The 19,898-nt window shown below is 42.4% G+C and overlaps 1 protein-coding gene across 2 annotated transcripts; it reads left to right on the top strand.

Moving 5' to 3' along the window:
- Positions 1-178: 178 nt before the first annotated feature.
- LOC116440373 (interferon-induced GTP-binding protein Mx-like) lies at positions 179-19,822 on the top strand. 2 transcript variants are annotated; one of them, XM_032101079.1, is made up of 14 exons: positions 179-513; positions 3,452-3,815; positions 5,309-5,501; positions 6,353-6,490; positions 7,784-7,938; positions 9,083-9,221; positions 9,710-9,908; positions 10,658-10,736; positions 11,706-11,828; positions 12,620-12,761; positions 13,660-13,818; positions 14,553-14,629; positions 15,912-16,148; positions 17,999-19,822. In XM_032101079.1, the coding sequence occupies exons 2-14, from the start codon at positions 3,585-3,587 to the stop codon at positions 18,230-18,232; spliced, it is 2,106 nt and encodes a 701-aa protein (XP_031956970.1). In that variant the 5' UTR covers positions 179-513; positions 3,452-3,584; the 3' UTR covers positions 18,233-19,822. The 2 variants fall into 2 exon arrangements, with proteins under 2 accessions (XP_031956970.1, XP_031956969.1); XM_032101078.1 differs by having other exon boundaries at positions 185-513; positions 5,306-5,501.
- The last annotated feature ends 76 nt before the right edge of the window (positions 19,823-19,898 follow it).

The raw sequence follows: 19,898 nt of genomic DNA, 5'->3' as shown, positions 1-19,898 counted from the left end.
ATATTAGGAAGAAATTCTTCCCTGTGAGGGTGGTGAGGCCCTGGCACAGGTAGCCCAGAGAAGCTGGGGCTGCCCCTGAATCCCTGGCAGTGTCCAAGGCCAGGTTGGACGGGGCTTGGAGCAGCCTGGGATAGTGGAAGGTGTCCCTGTCCCTGACCATGGCAGAGGGCGTGGAACAAGATCATCTTTGTGTCCTTCCAACCCAACCCATTCTAGCATTCTATGGCTCTCTGAACTTACGGCTGTGAGGTCTCCCATTCTCTGTGGACACAATCCATGTGTTAAGATAACCATGCCCTTAACTGAGCCAGGTGCAAGGTAAGCAAGTGGTACCCACTTGTGGCAAATCTATCTTTTGAAACAGCCCGGTCATTTCCACAGAAGCCAAATATTTCTCCTGTGAGAATTAGTTTCATTTCTGCTGTTTCTCATCGTAGTGGGTAGGTGGAGCCTGTATATAAAAAAGCATCTGAAGAAGTTTCGGAAAGTCACTGCTTCTCCTTGCTACAGGAGGTCAGTTTCTCCTTACAAGGGTAAGTTTCTCCTTTCCTTCTTCTAAAAACAGTAATGCAATTTTTTACTGTTATCTTCATTCATTTTAATGTGACAAGGCTTCAAAAAGTGTCTAAAGTAAGTGTGATTAAACAAAGTTGCTAGGAGCAGGATTATTTGCTTTCTGGAGTGGCAAAAAAAAAGAAAAGATGTTAGTATTATTTCCTCATTAAAAGGAGACAACTGAGAGATGGCATTTAATTTTTTTTTAAAGCCAGTATTCAGCAAGATGATCTAGCCAGCACTATTTATGAGTAGGATCGTAAGCTTTGCATTGCTTCATTTTCTTTATGAGAAGACAGCTAGAGTTAATAAACATACAACACAGAAACTGTGAGATTTACCCAAAAATTTATCCTGAAGTCACAGGATGTGCCAGCCAGAAGTCTATGTGCTCCTCTGGCTGGACACAGAGTAAATAATCCAAGAACTGTGTGGGTTCAGCACTGCAGCTCTGTACCTTGGATTTGAGAGGCGATTTTTTTGGTAGGGGCTTCTCATCTTCTCCAGATGCAAAGCCAAAGGCTCATTACAAAAAAACAAAGCAACTCCTCTTCAGAACCATGAGCAGGTTGGTGTTTGTGCAGATGTGGGCGAGCAGCAGAGTGCTTCGTGTTGTGCTGGGAGAGGCTTCCCACACACAGGCAGGCAAATTCTGCAGGTATAGCTCAAGGAAATCAGTATTGTCCCAGCAAAGGAGGCAGGGGCAGCTCTGGTGAGAGGAAATTGTTGGCAGACTTTCAGTATCATCATGTCATCCAAGTGTCATGTTTCACATGTGGATTCTGGCCCATTGTAGAAGGGCTCTTAAAAATTGCAGCTGTTTTGTTTTCTTCTCCCCCTTTCTTCCATCCGATGTTGTCACGGCTCAGTACACAAAGAAATCACTATGCCATGTGGCACAGGGAAGGGTTACACAACCTACTTACCCTTTCCAGGTCCAGGGGGAGAACAGAGGTGTGGCCTCAGAAATCCACACGTTTGTTTATTCTGGTGCTGACTGCAGGTGCCTTTGTTCGGGGCTGGTGTGTGTGTGTGTACCCTGTGGTCTGCACCCCATCTCGATGTTTGTAAAGGGTGACAAAAGGTAGTTGGGTCTCCTCATGCATCCTCAGCCCCCTCCATATCCCTTCCACCTCTGTGATAGCCATGGGGTTTGTCTTAAGTAAACACGCTAGGGGGTTACTGCGGGATGTCTGGATGTTTGCATAAATAATTCATTCCAGAGAGCAGGAGCTGAGATGTCTGTGTTTAGCTTTGGTGGACACTGGCCACAAAAAGGATATAAAATGCTGCTGGAGACTGGGCCAACAGGGCAGCCTGGTGTCCCAAAGTTGCAGAGAGTTTCTGGGTTGATTTTCCCCCACTTCCCACCCCCTTCTCTCCCCACTTCCCCCAGCGCCCCCACCAGGGATACCCACAAGGTACCTCCAGCTCCAACGCTTTTGGACAGGTGTATAAATTCAAGGTCCACCCAAATATAGACATAAAATCCTAAAGTAGCCCCAGAGGTGCTTTGTTGCTTTGTAATGGTGAATTCTGCAGGGCCAAAGACTGTAAATCTGTACATTTCCAGCTGAACCTGCTCATACTGTAACTCCTTAGACATGGACTGTTGACCAAATCTGAGAGTAAGTGGACCAGGTTGCACCTAGGCTGCTCTGAGAAGTTTTGGAAGCAGGGGGAACTCACTTGTGACTCAACAGGAAGGACCGTGACCTGATTATAATCCATTGGAATAGATGATAGAGATGTTATTTTTATACTGCACTGGCAATATTTACATACTGTATTATTACATACTGTATTATAAATCTAATTATAAATGCCCATGCAGTCACTGTGTCCAGCTTCCCGTGCCTGGCCCAGAACCTTCTCTCAACTGCTCTGCTACAGTGTGTGGTGTTTTTTCTAAACTTTACACATTGAAAGTATAACCTGCATTGTGTCTGATCATCTTCTTCTGGCATCTGTTTAAATTAGAAAACCTGTAAACTTAATTCAACCAAAACAAAATTAACAGAACAGGAAGTTAATTGCAAGCAAAGATGTGGGTCTCCTAATTTGTTTTCCGAAGTGTTTGAGTTAAACAGATCTTGGTTTTGGCAGAGGAAGGCTAAAAAAATCTAGCTTTGAAAAAGTACTCTTGCTTTTTTGCCCTTAAATCACTCTCTCTGGAAATCACCTTCCCTGGAAAATGTCACACTAAAAGCCTCTAATTTCCTCAGTCACCAATAGAGAACAAAACTTCTGCATAAGGAAGTGCTGAACAAGGAAATAAAAGGCCTCCTAGTCCTCCCTTCTCTCTAACATCATATCAAGCAAAGTCTGCTTTTGGGAGAGGGTTTTAAGCTATAGAGGAGGGGACCACGATACAGAGCTTCTAAAACAGGAGTCAGACTTGCCTCTAACAAGTGTTTCTTCCACAAAAGAGGTGAGATGGCCACTTAGCAGACCATAGCTTGGTGTGTCCCACCTATGCAGAGCCAGCCACAGCCCTACATTCCTGACACCAGGAAGTTAAGGATTCACACTCCCTCCAGTCATGCCCAGATGCTGACTGAGCTTCTCCAAACATCTTTCAGCAAAATATTTCATCACGGAAAATTGGCTTTTTTGCAAAAGCTGGTGTAACTTTTTTTTTTCCCACAGAAAACAAATACTTTTTTTTTTCCCCGTGGCAAATTTTTTTTTTTAATACAAAAAAAAATGCGTAAGAGAGGTAGGGAGAAGGGTTCAAGTCTATTCTCTGGAGACCAATTTCAGTGACTTGAAAAGAGCTGTGGCACCTGGTACCTACCGAGGGTTTGGATCAGGGAATAAAAGTGGTGTTTGATTTTTTTCTGCTCTGATCAATGTTGCAAGGTGGAGTCACTCACTGCCCTGTGTTTGATTTCAGAAGCTGCACCTCAGAGTGGTTGGACCAGGCAGTGATCCCTGCTTAGTGAGTGTAGTGGTTTGGTCCAAAATACTCATTACTTATTTACACACTTGTGGAAAACCTACGTGGAAGCCCAGAAAATCAGCGGGTCATGGATAAAAAGAAAGCAGCATTCAAACAACCTTCTGAAAAAACCAAAAATACCCCAAAGAAAGAAGGGTTTGTATTTCCTTTCTTAAAACCATATCCAGAAGCTGTTACAGTGCCTCTCCCACCAGAAGAACCAGAAGAAGCTGATCTGATGTCAGAGAACATGTTTGAGAGAAGGCCTGACTATGAGCAGAAGGACTTGGAGAAAGAGTTTTCTGGAGAAGAGGACAAGGTAAGGCAAGAAGAGAGCACAGATTCTCCCACTCTTACTCTGTTGTTTCACTTTGTGCCTCAAAATGAATCCCTTGGTCTCTTCAGGCAATCTGCACTTGTTAGGTCTAAGGAGGACTTTTGGGATCAGGGCCAAGCAGTTATTTGTGTAACTAGGAAGAGAGGTACCTGCAATTAATCTGCAGACATTAACCATGCAGGTCTAAAAAAAAGAGATGGCTGCAGCCTAGAAGACAGTTTAATGTGTGACTTGTATCTGTTTTGATCCTAACAACAAATGTTGAACAGAAATCATAAAAGCTGAGATATTTTTTACTTGAGGCTCTTCAACCCTCAACAGAAATGCACAGAAAGGTTAATAATAACCTGCTTGGATATTTTCCACTGAACACAGATTGGTTTAAAGTCTGTGACACAGTTATTGAAGTTTTTTGACAATTTGCTAGCTATTAAACATTGTAGTGAAGAGAGTGGGCAGGGGTTACCAAAAAGGGTTTAAAATGCCTGCCTCCAGTAATATGTGCTGCCCTCCTCATCTTGAACCAAAAAATCTGCTCTGTTTGAGTACATCTGATCCACAGACATACTTTTAGATGCATCTTTTTTGGATAAAAGTGATGGAGAGAAACGTAAGTTTTTCTTTTCGAAAAATCAGGGTTGAATGTGTCTGGCCCAATATGTCTGAAACAGATTGGTGTTCCCAAAATTGCATCTCTAAATGCAGCAGTCAGACTGGAACATGGAGAGAGGAACAGGGAGAAGAGACCAAGCTGATCTTTATATACTTTAGTTGAGCATATTTAATAGCAGATGGACGAATTTTGCCAAAGACTGGAAATTATTTGTTTTGTTTTCATGTAAATGAAGAGCCTGTGTTGATATCTGGACATGTATCAAACCCAGAAAATGACAATAATCAGTCATTTAAAACAACCCACTCATATCCATGCCTCATGTGAGCCTAAAATGAGGTAAATAAAGAAGACCCATGATGATCTAAAATATTTCAGCCACCTGTTAAGAATGTTACAGCAGAACATTTTTGGTGTCTGTGCACAAACTAAATCTTCAAACTCCAAAATAAAGATCTAATAAGTTATTCTTTACCAAATTCAGTGATTTCTGGGATCAGTCTTCATTTGCATACACATATTCAGTACATCTGTGGATGAGTGGAAGAAAATGGCAGTTATTAAAAAACTTGTTATTAAAAAAAATTAACAAAGCACACTTAGTAATGTGTTCTTTACCTTCTCAGGATGGCTTCCAAAATTTGGTATTTTTACTAAGCATGGTCTTTGAGCCAGCCTCAACTGTTTCTTTCATATTTCCAGACACCCGTTTATTACCTGGAGATGTAAGGATGCACAGTGATATGAAATACAGCTTGATGCCAGTAAATAAGTTTTACTGAAGAAAAATGAGTACAAAATGAGTCTAATTTTATTTTTTTTTTAAATTATGGAAAATTCACTGGAAGTTTAACTCCAGCAGGCTGCAGAACACACCTTGTACAACCAGTATGAGGAGAAGATCCGACCCTGCATTGATCTTGTCGACAGCCTGAGAGCTCTTGGAATAGAAAAGGACCTGTCCTTGCCTGCAATTGCAGTGATTGGAGACCAGAGCTCTGGGAAAAGTTCTGTGCTCGAAGCCCTGTCTGGTGTTCCTCTTCCCAGGGGCAATGGTAAGAATTCACTCTCTCAGGTTTTCACTTTGAAGAGGTGGAAGGGGGTTTTTTTCTTCTTTTTTATTTTTTGGTCTAGAATTGGATAACTCCATGACTGAGACATGGAGGTGCCAGTGAGGCACCACAAAGTAAATCAAGGCACATGTTCCAGGTGGTCAAGAGAGCAGGAGTAAGAAGTGTGGTATAGTTGCCCCACCTGATTCTGTGCATTTCCCAGAAAACAGCAGTGCAGCTGAGTATTACTTTCCCATGGAAAACCAGTTTTTAAATTTGCTTCTGGGGTTGGTTTGGGTTTTTTAAACAACATTTTCTTACAGATACCATTATTATTATTATTATCATTATTACTATTATTTCTATTATTATTATTATTATTATGTGTAAAAAGTGTACAAAGACCTTTACTTAAAGCATTAAGTCAGAGATGATGGTTGGAAGACTTTGCAGCTCAAGAAGATCCGCTTTTCCGCTCTGTGTGTGTATTTTCACACATATAAATTCTGCAAGTTCCGTGTGAGTTTACCATATAATCTAGTCTTTCAGGCTGGACTTGTGGAAAAGTTTTTCATGGGACTTAGCTGCAGCAGTGAAACAGATCATCCAGAGAGGAGCAAAGCTCCATCTGTGGAGGTTTGCAGGGCCAGACGTGTCTGGGAAGAGCCGTGGTTGTCTTCATCAAGCACTGGTGACAATCCTGCTCTGAGCAGGAAGTTGGACAAGCCCCCTCTGGCAGCATCTCTTGGAACATTTCCATGTTTTTGTGTGAAACATTAGGCAACCCTGTGTACATCACACACTTCGAGGCTGTGTTTCATGCACAGCAACCTCTGCCTTTGGAACTGCTGCAGGTATTGTCACTCGCTGTCCCTTGGAACTTAAACTCAAGAGGGTACCTGAAGGCCAGCCATGGAAAGGGAAAATCTGCTACCGGAATGTTGCCCTGGAGCTCCAGAACGCCTCTGAGGTGGACAGAGCAATAAGGCAAGGTGAGTGGATTTGGCTGGTTCCGTTTCCTCTGAATCCTCCTCTTAGACTGAGCAGCATCCACAGTGATTGTGGAGTAACACCAAGAGCTGGATTCAGAGCAGAAGAAGCTGGGCCAGGAAACTCTCTCGAGGGAGTTGTACCAGGGCTTCAGTGGTGAAGATGATCCATGATGAAGATCTCAGAATAGCCTGGGTTGGAAGGAACCTTAAAGTCTTCTGGTTCCAACACCTCGGGCAGGGATGCCACCCGCTAGATCCATGATCCTTTTATCCTGATCCATGATAAAGGCTCAGGCTGTGTCTTACCTGGGTGGTGTCTTCCTGGTTTCCTGGTTTGGGGAGGTTGTGTGTCAAATTGTAAACATGCAAAGCCTTAAATGGTTCCTGTCATCAGTTCAAAAGCCCAGAGAGCTTGCGGTGTCTCTGGTTGGAAATCTAATGATTTTGGAGGAAATTGCAAGAAGGCAGGGTGGAGGACAGAGAGCTTCTGCCAGGTACTGTGACCACGGGCTTGGTCACTGCCCTTTGCACGTCACATTTGCTGTTATGGCATTTCGTGCTGTGTAAGAAATCAGTGTTCTTACCCACAGGGCAGTGAGCACTTGCCCTAAATGTGAAAGTTGGATTGTCCTTACTCCCTTGAATAGCTCTGCACACTGTTATTCTTTCTATTTTTTTATTAGCTTTTCAATACATTATTTGGATATTCTCAAAACTGGCCAGGTGATTGGTATGAATTAAGTAAGGTGATTAAAGACCTGAAAATCTCTCAAGAGAATGACTGTGGGGTTTCCTTGCTTCTTTGTGTTCACAGTTCAAGCATTATTGCCTTGTAGGATCTGGGACAATTTACTCTCAATCTCCCTATCAAAATGTGAAGAGTATAGAACAGCACCTATTTTTCTTTCAAGGCATCCAAGGATTAATTAATGCCTACAAAGTCTCTTGTTGTTGAGGAAGCATTTCTACAACTGACCAGTATTTTACCTGATCCCTTTCATTGTGGTTTATTTACATGTATTTTGTCTGCATACATGAGAGACCATAAATATATGCTCTGTAAAATATTACAGTTCATATTCCAACAGGACTTCACATCGCCCTGTGCTGCATGATAATTTCCTTTGATTTTTGCATAAATGGATTTAAGTGTGTGGCTGGATCTGAAAGAAAAAGCCAAGCCTAAAAGAGCCTCAGGTGGTAGTAGGTACTTTTCAAAGTCGTTGTGTTCAGCTTTGGTTTGATGCACCATCTGAAGCTTGTGTGCATTGCCTTGCTCTTTTCTCTTCACAGCCCAGGATGTTGTGGCCGGTCCTAGAGGTGCCATTAGTGGACAGTTGATTTCCCTGGAAGTTCAGTCCCCTGATGTCCCAGATCTGACACTAATTGATCTTCCTGGAATTGCCAGGGTGGCCGTGGGGGACCAGCCGAAAGACATCGGGGACCAGGTAAAACTCGGCCTCGTGTGCCAGTCTGTGCCCAGGGTCTCATCCCTTGAGGGGTCCCAGCAGACCTTTTGTGAAGTAAACAGAATAAATGGAGGGGATCTCTGCTTTTCCTCTGGCTGCTTTTAGAATAAATGCTGGGGAATGCAAATAAAGCTCTAGTTGGATAAAACCTGCTGTGAGAGTGATGTGCAGGAGCTGGGTGTGTTGTTTCTCCTAAAATACCTTTAAATAGGAATTTGGAATAAGAGGAGCCCAAACTAAACTAGATATACCAAATAGAAATGAGACAAGATTGGCTTGTCTGGGCTTTACTTTCTGGGAGGAGAGTAATTTAATTTGACAGTTAGATAGCAATCTTTCTATTGTATTGAGAAGAAAGCAGCAGATGTGATAAAATCCAAACATTACCATTGTCCCCAGCTGTCTGCATGCTCCAGAGATGGAGTCTAAAGCATTGCAGCCTGTCAGAAATTGGGAGGTATGGGGAGTAGAAAAGAGAGGCATCTTTACCAAAATCCAGGTGAAAAAGAGAATTGATTTACTGCAGAAGAAGCACAATAGGGCTGTGTGAAGCTTCTGCAAAACAACACAAATTATGAGAAACTCGTTTAGTTTGGCATTGAAACAGAAAAATGCCAACTAGATGCCATGTGCAGCTTCTGTTTTGGCTTTTTTTTGAATTTTCCCACAAACATTCTACTGAAATGTAAGCCAAAGACATTTGTGCTCCTTTCAGAGATACAAATTTGAGATTTATCAGCAGAATTGAGCTTGCTTTCTTTCCATAAGTGTGAACCTACACATCAGAACCAGATTTTCTTACATGTGATTAAATATCAAATACCTTTAATATTTCCATAATGAAAGATTATATATGCACAAGATGTTAAACTCAAGACAGGCTTAACAACATTAGTCTGGTCTCATTCAAGCCAGATGTTTGAATTAATCCTGACATCAGAAAAGAGTCTGCATTCTTCTGCTGACCCCTTTCCATGCCATCCTCTAGCATGTAATACTACCCTCAGCATATGTGGCATTTAATGTCATCACACAGTGGCTCATATTGCTAGAAATTGTCACATCCTACAAGAAGCAAACGTCTGATTTCACTGAACCTCCTCACTGCTGTATTGAATTGCAGATCAAAATGCTATTTAAAAGATTTATTGGCTGCAAAGAGACAGTCAATTTGGTCGTGGTGCCATGTAATGTGGATATTGCAACAACAGAAGCATTGAAAATGGCTCAAGAGGTGGACCCCAGTGGAGAAAGGACAATAGGTGAGAGAATTTTTAAGCTATGAGTTGAAAAGGAGGGCAAATCTTGGGGTTTTTTCCCCATGAGGACTGATGTCCTGTGTTCTGCACCAGATCTGTGAAATTAGCTACTAGAAGAAAAAAAAAAAACAAATAAGGAAAGCAGCCTAAAGAAAATATTTGCAAATGTTTCTAGTCACAATTCCTGAGCAGCTCCAAGAATCCCTTAGATTGGTATCTTGCTGGCACTCATGTTATGAATAACTGGAAGATGAAAATCTCAGTTAATGGCAGTTAATCTGAAGTTAATGGTAAAAAAGCTTTGCTGCTGCTTGGTAAAAAAGGTTTGCAAAGCAAAAGACGTGGTGGGAGGCCAACCACAGAGCGAGTTTTACAGTACAAAACCCAGGAGCTGAGAGCTTTCTAGGAGAGAGAATACAAAAAAATTGCTTTATAGAACATAGTACAGAGTGTTCCTGCTTGGTGGGTAACTTTCTCTTTTAATTTTACAGGAGTCCTCACAAAACCTGACCTGGTGGACAGAGGGACTGAAGAGTCTGTTGTTAAGGTAGTGCAAAACAGGGTAATCCCCCTCAAAAAAGGGTACATGATCGTGAAGTGCCGTGGGCAGCAGGACATCCACAACAGAATGACCTTGGCTGCTGCAATCCAACACGAAAGAAACTTCTTTGAGAGTCACAAACATTTCAGGTACTCCTCGCAGAAAAGTTCTCATCAAAAACATGTTAAAGTCACCTCAAAGCTTCCTGTTGATTTGCTGAGATTTAACTTAGGGGTTTCCAACAGGTATTAATTATACTCATTATTTCTCGTTGCCCATTTAGGGTTGTGTTTCAGTAACCCAGAAGATTTTTACGTAACCAAATAAACTTTTAAAATGTTGGTTTGTTGGGGCTTTTTTTTTTTGATGCAAAATACATGGGGGAAGTGCAACGAACTTCAGAAGTTCAGAATAGTCCCAAAGAATTTGAGTTAAGCATCTGAGCACTTCAAGTCAGGCACTGAAGTATTTCTATTCACTGGAAAACATGGTGAAACAGCATGAGAAGGAAAGGCTGTGCTGAGGGCACAGGCTGCCCAGATGACTCAGCAGCTGATCAGTCATAATACAGAGAATGGCGTCTAAAAAGGGTTTTGGATCAATGAGCTTCACACATGAAGGAATAGTAGAGCAGCACATTTATCTGCTGTTAGAATTTGCTTTATTTCAGATTCTTTTCTGTTTCCCTTCGTTCAGTCAGTAGCTGTCAAACAACTCTTGAATAAAAGTGCCCAGAGAGTCCTGGGCTGTTGCCACATCTGCACCAGCATGGCCCAGAGACTCTTTTTTTACTCAAATTGCATAATACAACTAGTGAAAACAGAGCAGAGCATCAGTGCTGCCTCCTTGCCCTGCACAGCCTGGCTATCCAAACCCACCTTTTCCTCTTTTTTCACAGGGCTGTTATGGAAGAAGGAAAGGCTACTATCCCCCATCTGGCAGAGAAGCTCACAAATGAACTTGTGAAACACATTATTGTAAGTAACAGAGGTCCCATGCTGAGCTGTTTGTATCAGTTACTACCTAAAATCTAGTTCAACCCTTCAGCCTTGGACTGCAGTCGGATTTCATCTTTATATGCACAGACAGTGCTTAATGATCCTTTAACCCAGTGATCTGAGAACAAACTGAACTGAGAGGCAGAGGTAAAAAGCCCCATGCTCTGTCCTCAGATTTGCCTTTTAACTGCAGATCAACAATAAGCAAATTATTTCATCTATTTGTGACTCGTAACTCCTGCCTTTTCAGTGGCAGCTTCTTTTTGATACTTCTCTTTGTTTATGAGGCATGTTGATCACCAGGGTGACAAGTTAGTGCTGTCAGCTTACTGAAACATGGTGATTTCTATTTAACTGAAAATGTCTTCAAAACATCAAGATGTTCTATTATATTACTATACTAATGTAAGGATATTGGGGGGTTTATTTGATATACATATATCTGTATGTAATTTTTCTTATTCCATTAAGGGAAGATGCTAAACTATAGAGAACCTCTAAATTCAGTCTCAAAGGAGAAAAAAAAATTATTTATGTAAGTTACAGAAAATAAGCAATTACACAGCCATGTTCCATCAGGTATTTATCAGGAATTGAGCAGTCACCACCTCATCACAAGCTTTCTGGCACAACCTGTGAGGACAGTTTTTGGCTCACTGTGGGTGGCATCTTGCCCTAGCCTGCAGCTGTTCTGCCCAACTCACAGTGAGGTCCAGCCTCATTCCTCAGGGAGATCCTGGCCCCTTGCATTCCCTCAATGAAGGCCATATTTGCTCTTCCACGTTATCCCACTAGCGCACATGGGACACAGACAGCGAGCTCTTGGATTTGTAGAAATAGCAAAGATCCTGTGCAGGTGTAGGTCACTCTTAGAGGGATTTTGTTTTCCTTCCAAAACCAGGCAGGTTCAACCTATCTCAATGTCCTGCTTCACTGTCTCCTCCCCAGAAAACTTTGCCAGCACTGGAGAGCCAAATTCGTGACACCCTCCATAAAACATTACAGGATCTGCAAAGGTACAGCAGAGGCACACCCAGAACAGAGTCTGAGAAGCTGCTTTTCCTCACAGATGTAAGTATCAGTATTGGTCACAGAGCAGAGCAAGGAGGTAACTGGGGGAGAAAAAGAAACCGCTTGAAATTATCAAAACATCAACGTGGACCACCAGGAAGTTTGTGGTATCTGTCACTGAAGTGCTTTGAGGGTAACAGAGACAAGCCACACCTGCAAAAATAATGGACCACAGGAGCTCATGGCCCCTTCTAGCATTTTTTTTCCTGTAATTATGGGGCAAAAAAGCCAAACAACTTGGTTGATTGGTCAAAATCAAGCATCTCAGCAAGGGAAAACTTATCCTCCTGCCTGCTCAACATTTTGAAGGGTTCCCATTGTTTACAGCGCTCATAAGATCAGATGTATTACAGATATGAAAATGTGATCTGCAAAATGTGATTTCCATCTAAGTGTCTCATCTCAGGGAGTTAGTCCCTCACAGTAAGCCTTCAGCAGTCAGGAGAGGTGCTTGTGAAAGCTCATCAGGCTTCATGCAAGTCTGGTTTATTAGAATTTAGTAAATGGTTCTAAAAGTCTACAGGGGGGAAAACAAAAGAGTATCAAGTTTGTTCTCCTCTAGCTGTGACAGTTTGGGGAAAAAAGAAAAAAAACAAACCCAAAAAACAACAACAACAAAAAGAAAACAACTCCAGGAGCTAAGAGCATAAAAGATGCAAGAAAGGGATGTTTTTTATGAAATGTGTCCCTGCTTTAACATCTAACAACTGCAGATTTACTTAACATCCACAAATTAACCTGAAGAAATGGAACTTTACTAAATTGCCTACTTGTTGTTCAATTCTCTGCAGTTGATCAAACTCTTTAACCAAGACATCTCTCGGACCACGCGGGGAGAGGAGCAGCTGTTTGGAGATGAAGTCAGGCTGTTCACGAAGATCCGCAAGGAGTTCCGAACGTGGGGCGTGATTCTCCTGGAGTGTGCTGCAAGGGGTAAGCACAGAAACCATCCTGGCAGCTGTCCTGAGAGCCCATCCCCTTGCTTTTAAACCTAGACACAGCATCTTCAATAAATATTTTTCAATAAATTTAAGAACAAGAAGCCAGGAGCATCCATCTGTTGTGGTGTTAGGCAAGTTATGCTCTGGTCCCTGGGGACATGGACATAGTTTGTATTAAATGCTGTCATTACAGAGGGGTCAGTGCTTGTCTCTTCTCCTAGCACAGCAATAAAATCAAGACACTGGCACAGAATTTGTTGGTGATTTTCTGAACCACTCTTCTAAATAACAGCAACACCAATGAATAATAATAAGTAATAATAATCTATGTAATAATTTTTATGATTAGTGCTAACGTTTTTATTTTATTATTGCTATTAATAGTTTAGAATCTGGGTGGGGTTTGTTCCACTTTAGCTCTGGGCTAAGGTGATACCTCATACAAAAAAATATAGCACATTTGTATAATATCAACAAAGAAACATTGACTGTGATATCTTAAATAAAAACAGCTAGTCAACAGTAGATTCCCTGGAAAAAGTGTTTAAAAGTGTTTCGTGAGCTTGGGGGTTTGTTTTGTTCAGGGTTTTTTTTAAACTTGGAAGTGACTGGTAATGGCCAGCTACTTCTGTGGGGGTAAAAATACCAAGAAGAACCAAAATTTTTCTGCCCTATCATATCTTCTGTCAGTCAGATGCTCGATGCCATGTGTGAGAAGGCTCATTCACTGAGCCACAATGTGTTAGCTCTGTTCAGTGGTAACAAAAAATGATCTCAGTTGTTGTTCCTCTCAAGAACAACTCAAAGAGGAGAAATAAACTTCCTTCTTAAATCTGAAACGTATAAACGGAGTGATTTAGTAGCAAAGCAACGTTACTTTACCATTACAGCTAAAAAAAACACCCCCAGTAGAGTGTGGAAATATGAAGACCAGTACCGTGGACGGGAGTTCCCAGGCTTCAGCAACTACAGGACTTTTGAGGACATTATAAAAGAGCAGATCAGAGAACTGGAGGAGCCAGCAGTTGAGATCCTGAACAGCGTGATGGGTATGGCCCAGGCCACGGGGGGCTCTTGTGTGGGAGACTCTGCTGGGCCTGACGAGTTTATTTTCCAGGAGAAGCTGATGCTCTCACTGATGCTCTCAGGATCCTTCAGAGTGAGGAAGTAAATCTGATTCGACTTGGGGGTTGCTCCTTCTCTAGAGCCTTCAATCTCCACCCATGGTCTCCAGCATTTGTTCATACTTTTCCCAGTGGCTCTTAGAAGGGAGTTAGAAAATAATAACTGTGTAATAAATAACAAAGCAAGGAAGCAGTACTGTAGAAGTACCTAGTGCCAGTTTGGTATTCCCAAACCCAGGGAGTGGAATTCACAACCCTGAAGTGGGAACACAGCTTTTTTGCATGACATTGCATGTATTATACAAGGACTGCTGGGGCTGAAGGAAAGGGTACATAACTCATCCAGTAAAAAGCACCCAAGAAGAAATGATGTTGTGATCCTGTCTCTTCTGTGTTGTGCCAGACTCAGTGTCTGTAAGCACAGAAACTGCTTTATCCAAGAAAATCTCACTGTTATTCAATCTCTCAGGTGTTAAGTGGTCACACTCTTGGACCTGGAAAACTAAATTTCTACTTGTTTGTATTGATCATAAAGGCAGAATATACAGCTGGTCAGCTATTTCTGAATGAATACAGAAAATCTCCCAAGTCTCATATTAATACCTTAAAAACCCCACTTACTTACCTGACTTTATTTTGTCTCTCTGTTCTTCCCTTAGAACTGGTTGAAGAGAAATTTATGGAACTCGTTAAAAGGAATTTTGCTAATTTCCACAATCTAAGCAGAGCTGCCAAGGTGAGGCACTACCTATAACCTGAGATAACTCAAAAGATGGAATGGCATTTGTAAATGCTTCCATGCTTGTGGTACCTGTCTCATTGTATTACCCTTGTGCAAGTGTGGAATTTCTTGCAGGAAAATAAGGAATATCTTGAAAATGTTAGCATGATTATAATGGCACTAATGAAAGTGCATTTTGCACAACTTTTACAAGATCTAATATATACATTCTTTATTCATTCTGCTCACATTCTTGATGTTTGCAACACAATGCAAAGAAAACCTGGTATGGCTGCCTTGAAGAGTGTATCACCAATTTCAAATTTAAGTCCTGCAATGGTTTGTCAGAGTGCTAAACAGTGTTTTTCCCTCTCTGAAAGCAAGCCAGAGTTTTAGCCAGTGCAGGAATCTCATCTTTGATGAAAGGGAGCAGGAGGAGGCAAGCCAAAAATCATCCAGCTATGAAAAAACTAGAAGATGACCATTCACAGTTTGGGCATTAGCATGTTTTGGGGTGGAGTTCAGTGATATGGATGTCCTTGAAGGCCTTTTCTCAGAAAGAGCTTTGAAGAAGAGACGAGAAGCAATACTGGCAGCCAGGAAACAGAGTTCGCTCACAGGGTACTGCTGAAAAAGGAAACTCAGAGGCAAATGTGAGTGAAATAGGTGGTTTGCTATTTGACTTGCCTGGTCAAACCCTACTGAGCTCCCAGGCCAACCAGCTGGTGAACAAATAAATTATTTCATCCAAACACAGAGGTATTCAGGCAGGATCTTTAGGTACTACACAGTGAGAGGAATGAAGAGGGAAGAAGTTCTGGCAGACGCTGGATATGAGAAGAGAGATGGGGTGTTTTCTTAGGGGTGCTAGGAAAGCATTTTAAGGGAATTTGAGCATGACTGAGGGAACTTTGCCACCCCCACAGACTTTTAGATGGAAGTATCAAAAAGGCCAGAAAGCATCAGATGGCTGCAATAAAAGCATCAGACAGGGAGGGGCTGGGCAGGGTTGGTTTGCTGACAACAGGTATTTTCCTTTGGGCTTCAAGCACCAGGTTTGGGCTGATCCCACTCGTGCATAAGGAGGGGACAAAAGCCATGTTTTGTGCTCTTTCACAACAGAGGAACCACAGTCTAAAGCATTATTCCATGTTCCCATGGTCTGGGATTAGACAGTGATGCATAAGGGCAGTTGAACACTGTGCCCACCTTGCCATTCCCCGGGGCCACTGCTAAGCACTGGACCCTTTCCAAAGGAAACAAATGTCTTAGGACTTCTTGTTGCTTTCTTTTGCAGGTGAAAATTGAAGACATTCGAGACAAACAAGCAGCAGAGGCTGAAAGACATATCCGGACACAGTTTAAAATGGAGAGAATTGTGTACTGCCAGGATGACCTTTACATTGGTGCTTTAAATGCTGTTAAGGCAGAAAACGGCCCCAACCTTGCCATGGGGAAAGATCTGCAGTTTCTTGATCCAAAGGAGCCCTCTGTTGTCACAGAGATGATTTCTCACACGAGCGCCTACTTCTCTGTGAGTTCACAGGCTGTGGTACAGAGATTTGCTGCCCCCTGAGTACTGTAGCAGATACCCCTCGAGCAGATCTTGCTGGGGTCAATATAGCCCTGTATGCCATACTACCACTATGCAGGGATAGCAGCCAGAGGGTATCTAAGTGTCTCATTCAGGTACATGCTCAGCTTCTGTACAAACTCCTTGGAGCTTCTGACCAGTGATGAGGATCTCAGGACGAAGCTGGGCTGTATCAGCACAGTCTCTGGGGACAGATGGTTGCAGGATGCTGGATATGGTGATTAGGAAAGCCTGAAGGTGTCAAAGTGAGAGCTCCTAAACCACTTGTTAGCTACCTCCCAGTCTGGCTCAGGTCAGCCTCAAGCCACTGCATATTCCTGCAGCCAGCAGAAAGTGGTGTCAGCGGCTTGCAGTCAGATCCTAAACTACTGCAGCAGGAGGAGCAATAATGAAACATTACATTATAATATATCAGCTGTCTGTAGAGATCAGAGTGCATCTGCTGTATTGCAGGTAGCACCCTCTAAGTGAAGTCTCTGGAGACAAATGAGGTGTTTAAATAAAGGATCATGTTAAAGAAAGACAGAAAAGAGAGCACGCAGTATCCAGACTTGCTTTGTCATAAAACTCCCTCAGAAAGCAACAAGTTCAATATTAACAATGCAGGAAGGTAGGCAGCAGCTCACTTTGAATTCCAAGAGTAGGGTTTGTGACAAATCCCTGCAATTAAATGTTCAGGCTGCTCAGGCTGATGAAGAGAAAACCATTAGCTTTCAGAGAACAAGAAACAAAGCCAGGAGTGCATAAGCCCTTCCGTCTCACCTTGCTACACACTCTGCTGTATGTCTTACCTGCAGTTAAATATTTTTGTAAATGACCTGAGAGCCATTTTCAACAAAAAAACCCCAACTGCCAGGGCATCACAGCTCTGTGGGACTGACTTATGCAAGGCCAAATGCAGTTTGAATGAGATGGAAGCTCTTTTAAGTGTCCATGGTTGCCTACACCCTATAGGAGCTACGAATGCCATTTTCAAGTTGTATTACAAAAAGAAAGACAGAACCTCTCAACTGCAGAAAGGCACTTAGGTCTGAGTGCTCACCCAGTACCAGGAGGGCTGGAGGCAGCCACTTCCCAGAGTTGGGAGAGGTTTAGAACCTCATGTTGCCCCAAAGCACCAGGATGTCCATGGGGAAAGGGCCCCACAAGCTCTTCTAGGTTGGTCTGTTTCAGTTTGCATCCATAAATCGACCAGGCAGTTGGTCAGGTCAGACAGGAGATGATCTCTTGGAGATATCAATAGATGTAACTTAGGCACAGACATTTCCCCTTAAGGCTAAAGCTTCCTCCAAAGCTGTCTTACACTTAAAAGAACAACCACATCAGAAATACCATCTAAATGCCACCATCTAATAGAGGAATTTACCAGCTTCAGGAAAAATCACTCTTTGATGTCCTGCACCAAAACATATTGTTAGCATTCAGTGAAGACAGGTTGGACACCAGAAACTGCACAAGTTCTGTTTGTCAGGAATGTCCTCCTGTAACTTGTCCCAGTGACAGCTGACAGAGCTGAGCAGAGAACAGCCTGCCTTGGCTTTAGTTTGCTGAGGGAAGAAAAGCAACAGCTGACATCCCCATGACTCCTAATTTTTAGATTTCAGGCACAAAAGAGACTGGTTGCAAACATTTTTTAGTTCATAGCAGTATTCCCTTCTTGAACAGTAATTCAGTCCAACATTTTAAAACCTTGGTACCACTTTTGTTTTTACCAGATTATCTATAGACCCTTCATTTTTCAGTTCTTTTTACCAATTTAGTATTTTGCCTTTTTCCCCCCCATCTTGCAGGGAGCAAGCAAACGCCTCTCCAATCAGATTCCTCTGATCATCCTGTCTTCTGTCCTTCATGACTTCGGAGAAAATGTGCAGACCGCAATGCTGCAACTTTTGCAAGATAAAGAGAAGTTAAACTTTCTCCTTGAGGAGGACACTGAAGCTGCTAAAACCAGGAATTACCTCAGCCAACGAGTTGATCGTCTCACCAAAGCCTGCCAGTACCTGAGAGACTTCAGCTTGTTGTAACTTCTTTGTTTTTCAGAAGTTTTTTTCTCCGCATCTTCTAGCATTACTGAAAAATGTAACGTCAGCCCAGACCTTTAATACTAATTTCTAGTGTTCAGTTTTTCTTTATTTTCTATAACCAGTTATATGCAAACAGCTGCTTTTACGTAAAGGGCTCCACTGGGGAAGTTGTGATTAATGAACATTATCCCATTTCTAAACATTTTCTTAATGAAACTTAACTCTGTGAAACTGTGAAACTCTGTGAACCACTGAAATAATCACTAAAAAGCTACCACTCTGAGGATTACATGTTTTGTTGTTTTTGTTTTTCTCTTTTTAATGATGGGAGCTGTGTAATTCACAAGCTGGAGAAATCAAATTATCTAACTGTTCCTCAATGAAGCTTAGTGCGTGACACTCGTGATCTCCCACTTCCCTTTGTGTTTTTGTCTTGCTGGGGTTGTTGTTCTCTTTCCTGCTATCACCTAAAGACACCTCTGCAAAGTGTCACCACTAAGTCAGCCCAGGAGGGAGAGAGGGAGCACATGGCGGGCATGAAACAGCTCCAGCCTAGAAGGAAAAGAAAGTTTATTTACTCCACTTCATCCAGAGGATGCCATTGGCTCTGTTCAGTCTCCTTTCCCAGCTGTCTGATTTGCAGAAGGGCCAAGAAGCTCTTTCTCTCAGATGTCTGCAGCATCACCTGAAAGTTTGGGACTGATGGGCAATGCACTGGAGAGCAGGATTTGGATGTCCAAAAGGAATGAAACCTCCCAGGATGTTAAATGTTACAAGGGTGTCTCAGCATGTGTTTTGCTGCTTTTCTCCTTCCCCTCCCCAGGGCAAGGAGAACCTTTCCAAAATCTCCTTCATTTCATGAAAGCCAATGCAAAATATGTTATCACACACCGTGTTCATGACATATTTTTCATAGAGTGCTTTGTGCACCAAAAGTAATGTCAGTATCCAGCTAGAAAAAATGTGCTTATACCAGTGTGGGATGTAGTAATTTCCAAGTTTCTTGCAAGAGAAGCCTTCTCTTCAGGCTAGAAATGACAGAAAGTGTTTGTCCCTGTGGCATGGAACTGCAGCTGGTGCCTGACTTCTGGTACAGCATTCACCCCAAGATCCAGCTTCCTTAACCCTCTTGAACACTGCAGCCAGTTTCTCCTTTCTTCCAGTACATGATTTTGCTACCATTGACTTGCAGTGCTGCAGGTCAGAAGCCACAGAAAAAGCACCTCAGACCTGTAACAACTTAATTTTTTAATTTCTGTTTTGAAAGTACTTTCAACTCATGGGCTATTTCACTGTATCCCCATGCCCCAAGGTGCACTTGATGCACAAGTGCTATTGAAAACACCCATCTCACACCTAAAGAGGAGAGGCAAGGACACATTGCTCCAGGCAGCATGAGGTGGAATAACAAAATAGGGTGCAACTCCCTCAAGCCACTGCGTGCAGGCTAAACTTCCTTATTTAATTCAATTAATTCAGGGTGATTTCACCAGACCCAGCCACCAAAGACATTCAGCATTCCTGGGGACCCTGCTCTCTGGGTTTGTTCAAGGGCCTGAAATATTGGAATTAAAAAAATCTCTTTGCTGACCCTCTTGAGGTGTTTTTCTTTTTTTTGTTTGTGTGTTCGTTGTCGGTTTTGGTTTTTTCAGTCAGATTCTCAAAG

Source organism: Corvus moneduloides, chromosome 2, assembly GCF_009650955.1.
Source record: "Corvus moneduloides isolate bCorMon1 chromosome 2, bCorMon1.pri, whole genome shotgun sequence".
In the NCBI taxonomy this organism is placed as follows: Eukaryota; Metazoa; Chordata; class Aves; order Passeriformes; family Corvidae; genus Corvus; species Corvus moneduloides.
The sequence above is the reverse complement of the archived record's forward strand: the minus strand, read 5'-3'. Positions and strand labels throughout refer to the sequence as shown.

What these genes read in the sequence shown, in the direction of transcription:
- LOC116440373 (XM_032101078.1), top strand. Translation starts at nt 3,585, where the DNA reads ATGGATAAAAAGAAAGCAGCATTCAAACAACCTTCTGAAAAAACCAAA. An exon ending in TCCTCTTCCCAGGGGCAATG is followed by an intron (nt 5,502 to 6,352) that starts GTAAGAATTCAC and finishes GAACTGCTGCAG; the next exon opens with GTATTGTCACTCGCTGTCCC. An exon ending in GAGAGTCACAAACATTTCAG is followed by an intron (nt 9,909 to 10,657) that starts GTACTCCTCGCA and finishes CTTTTTTCACAG; the next exon opens with GGCTGTTATGGAAGAAGGAA.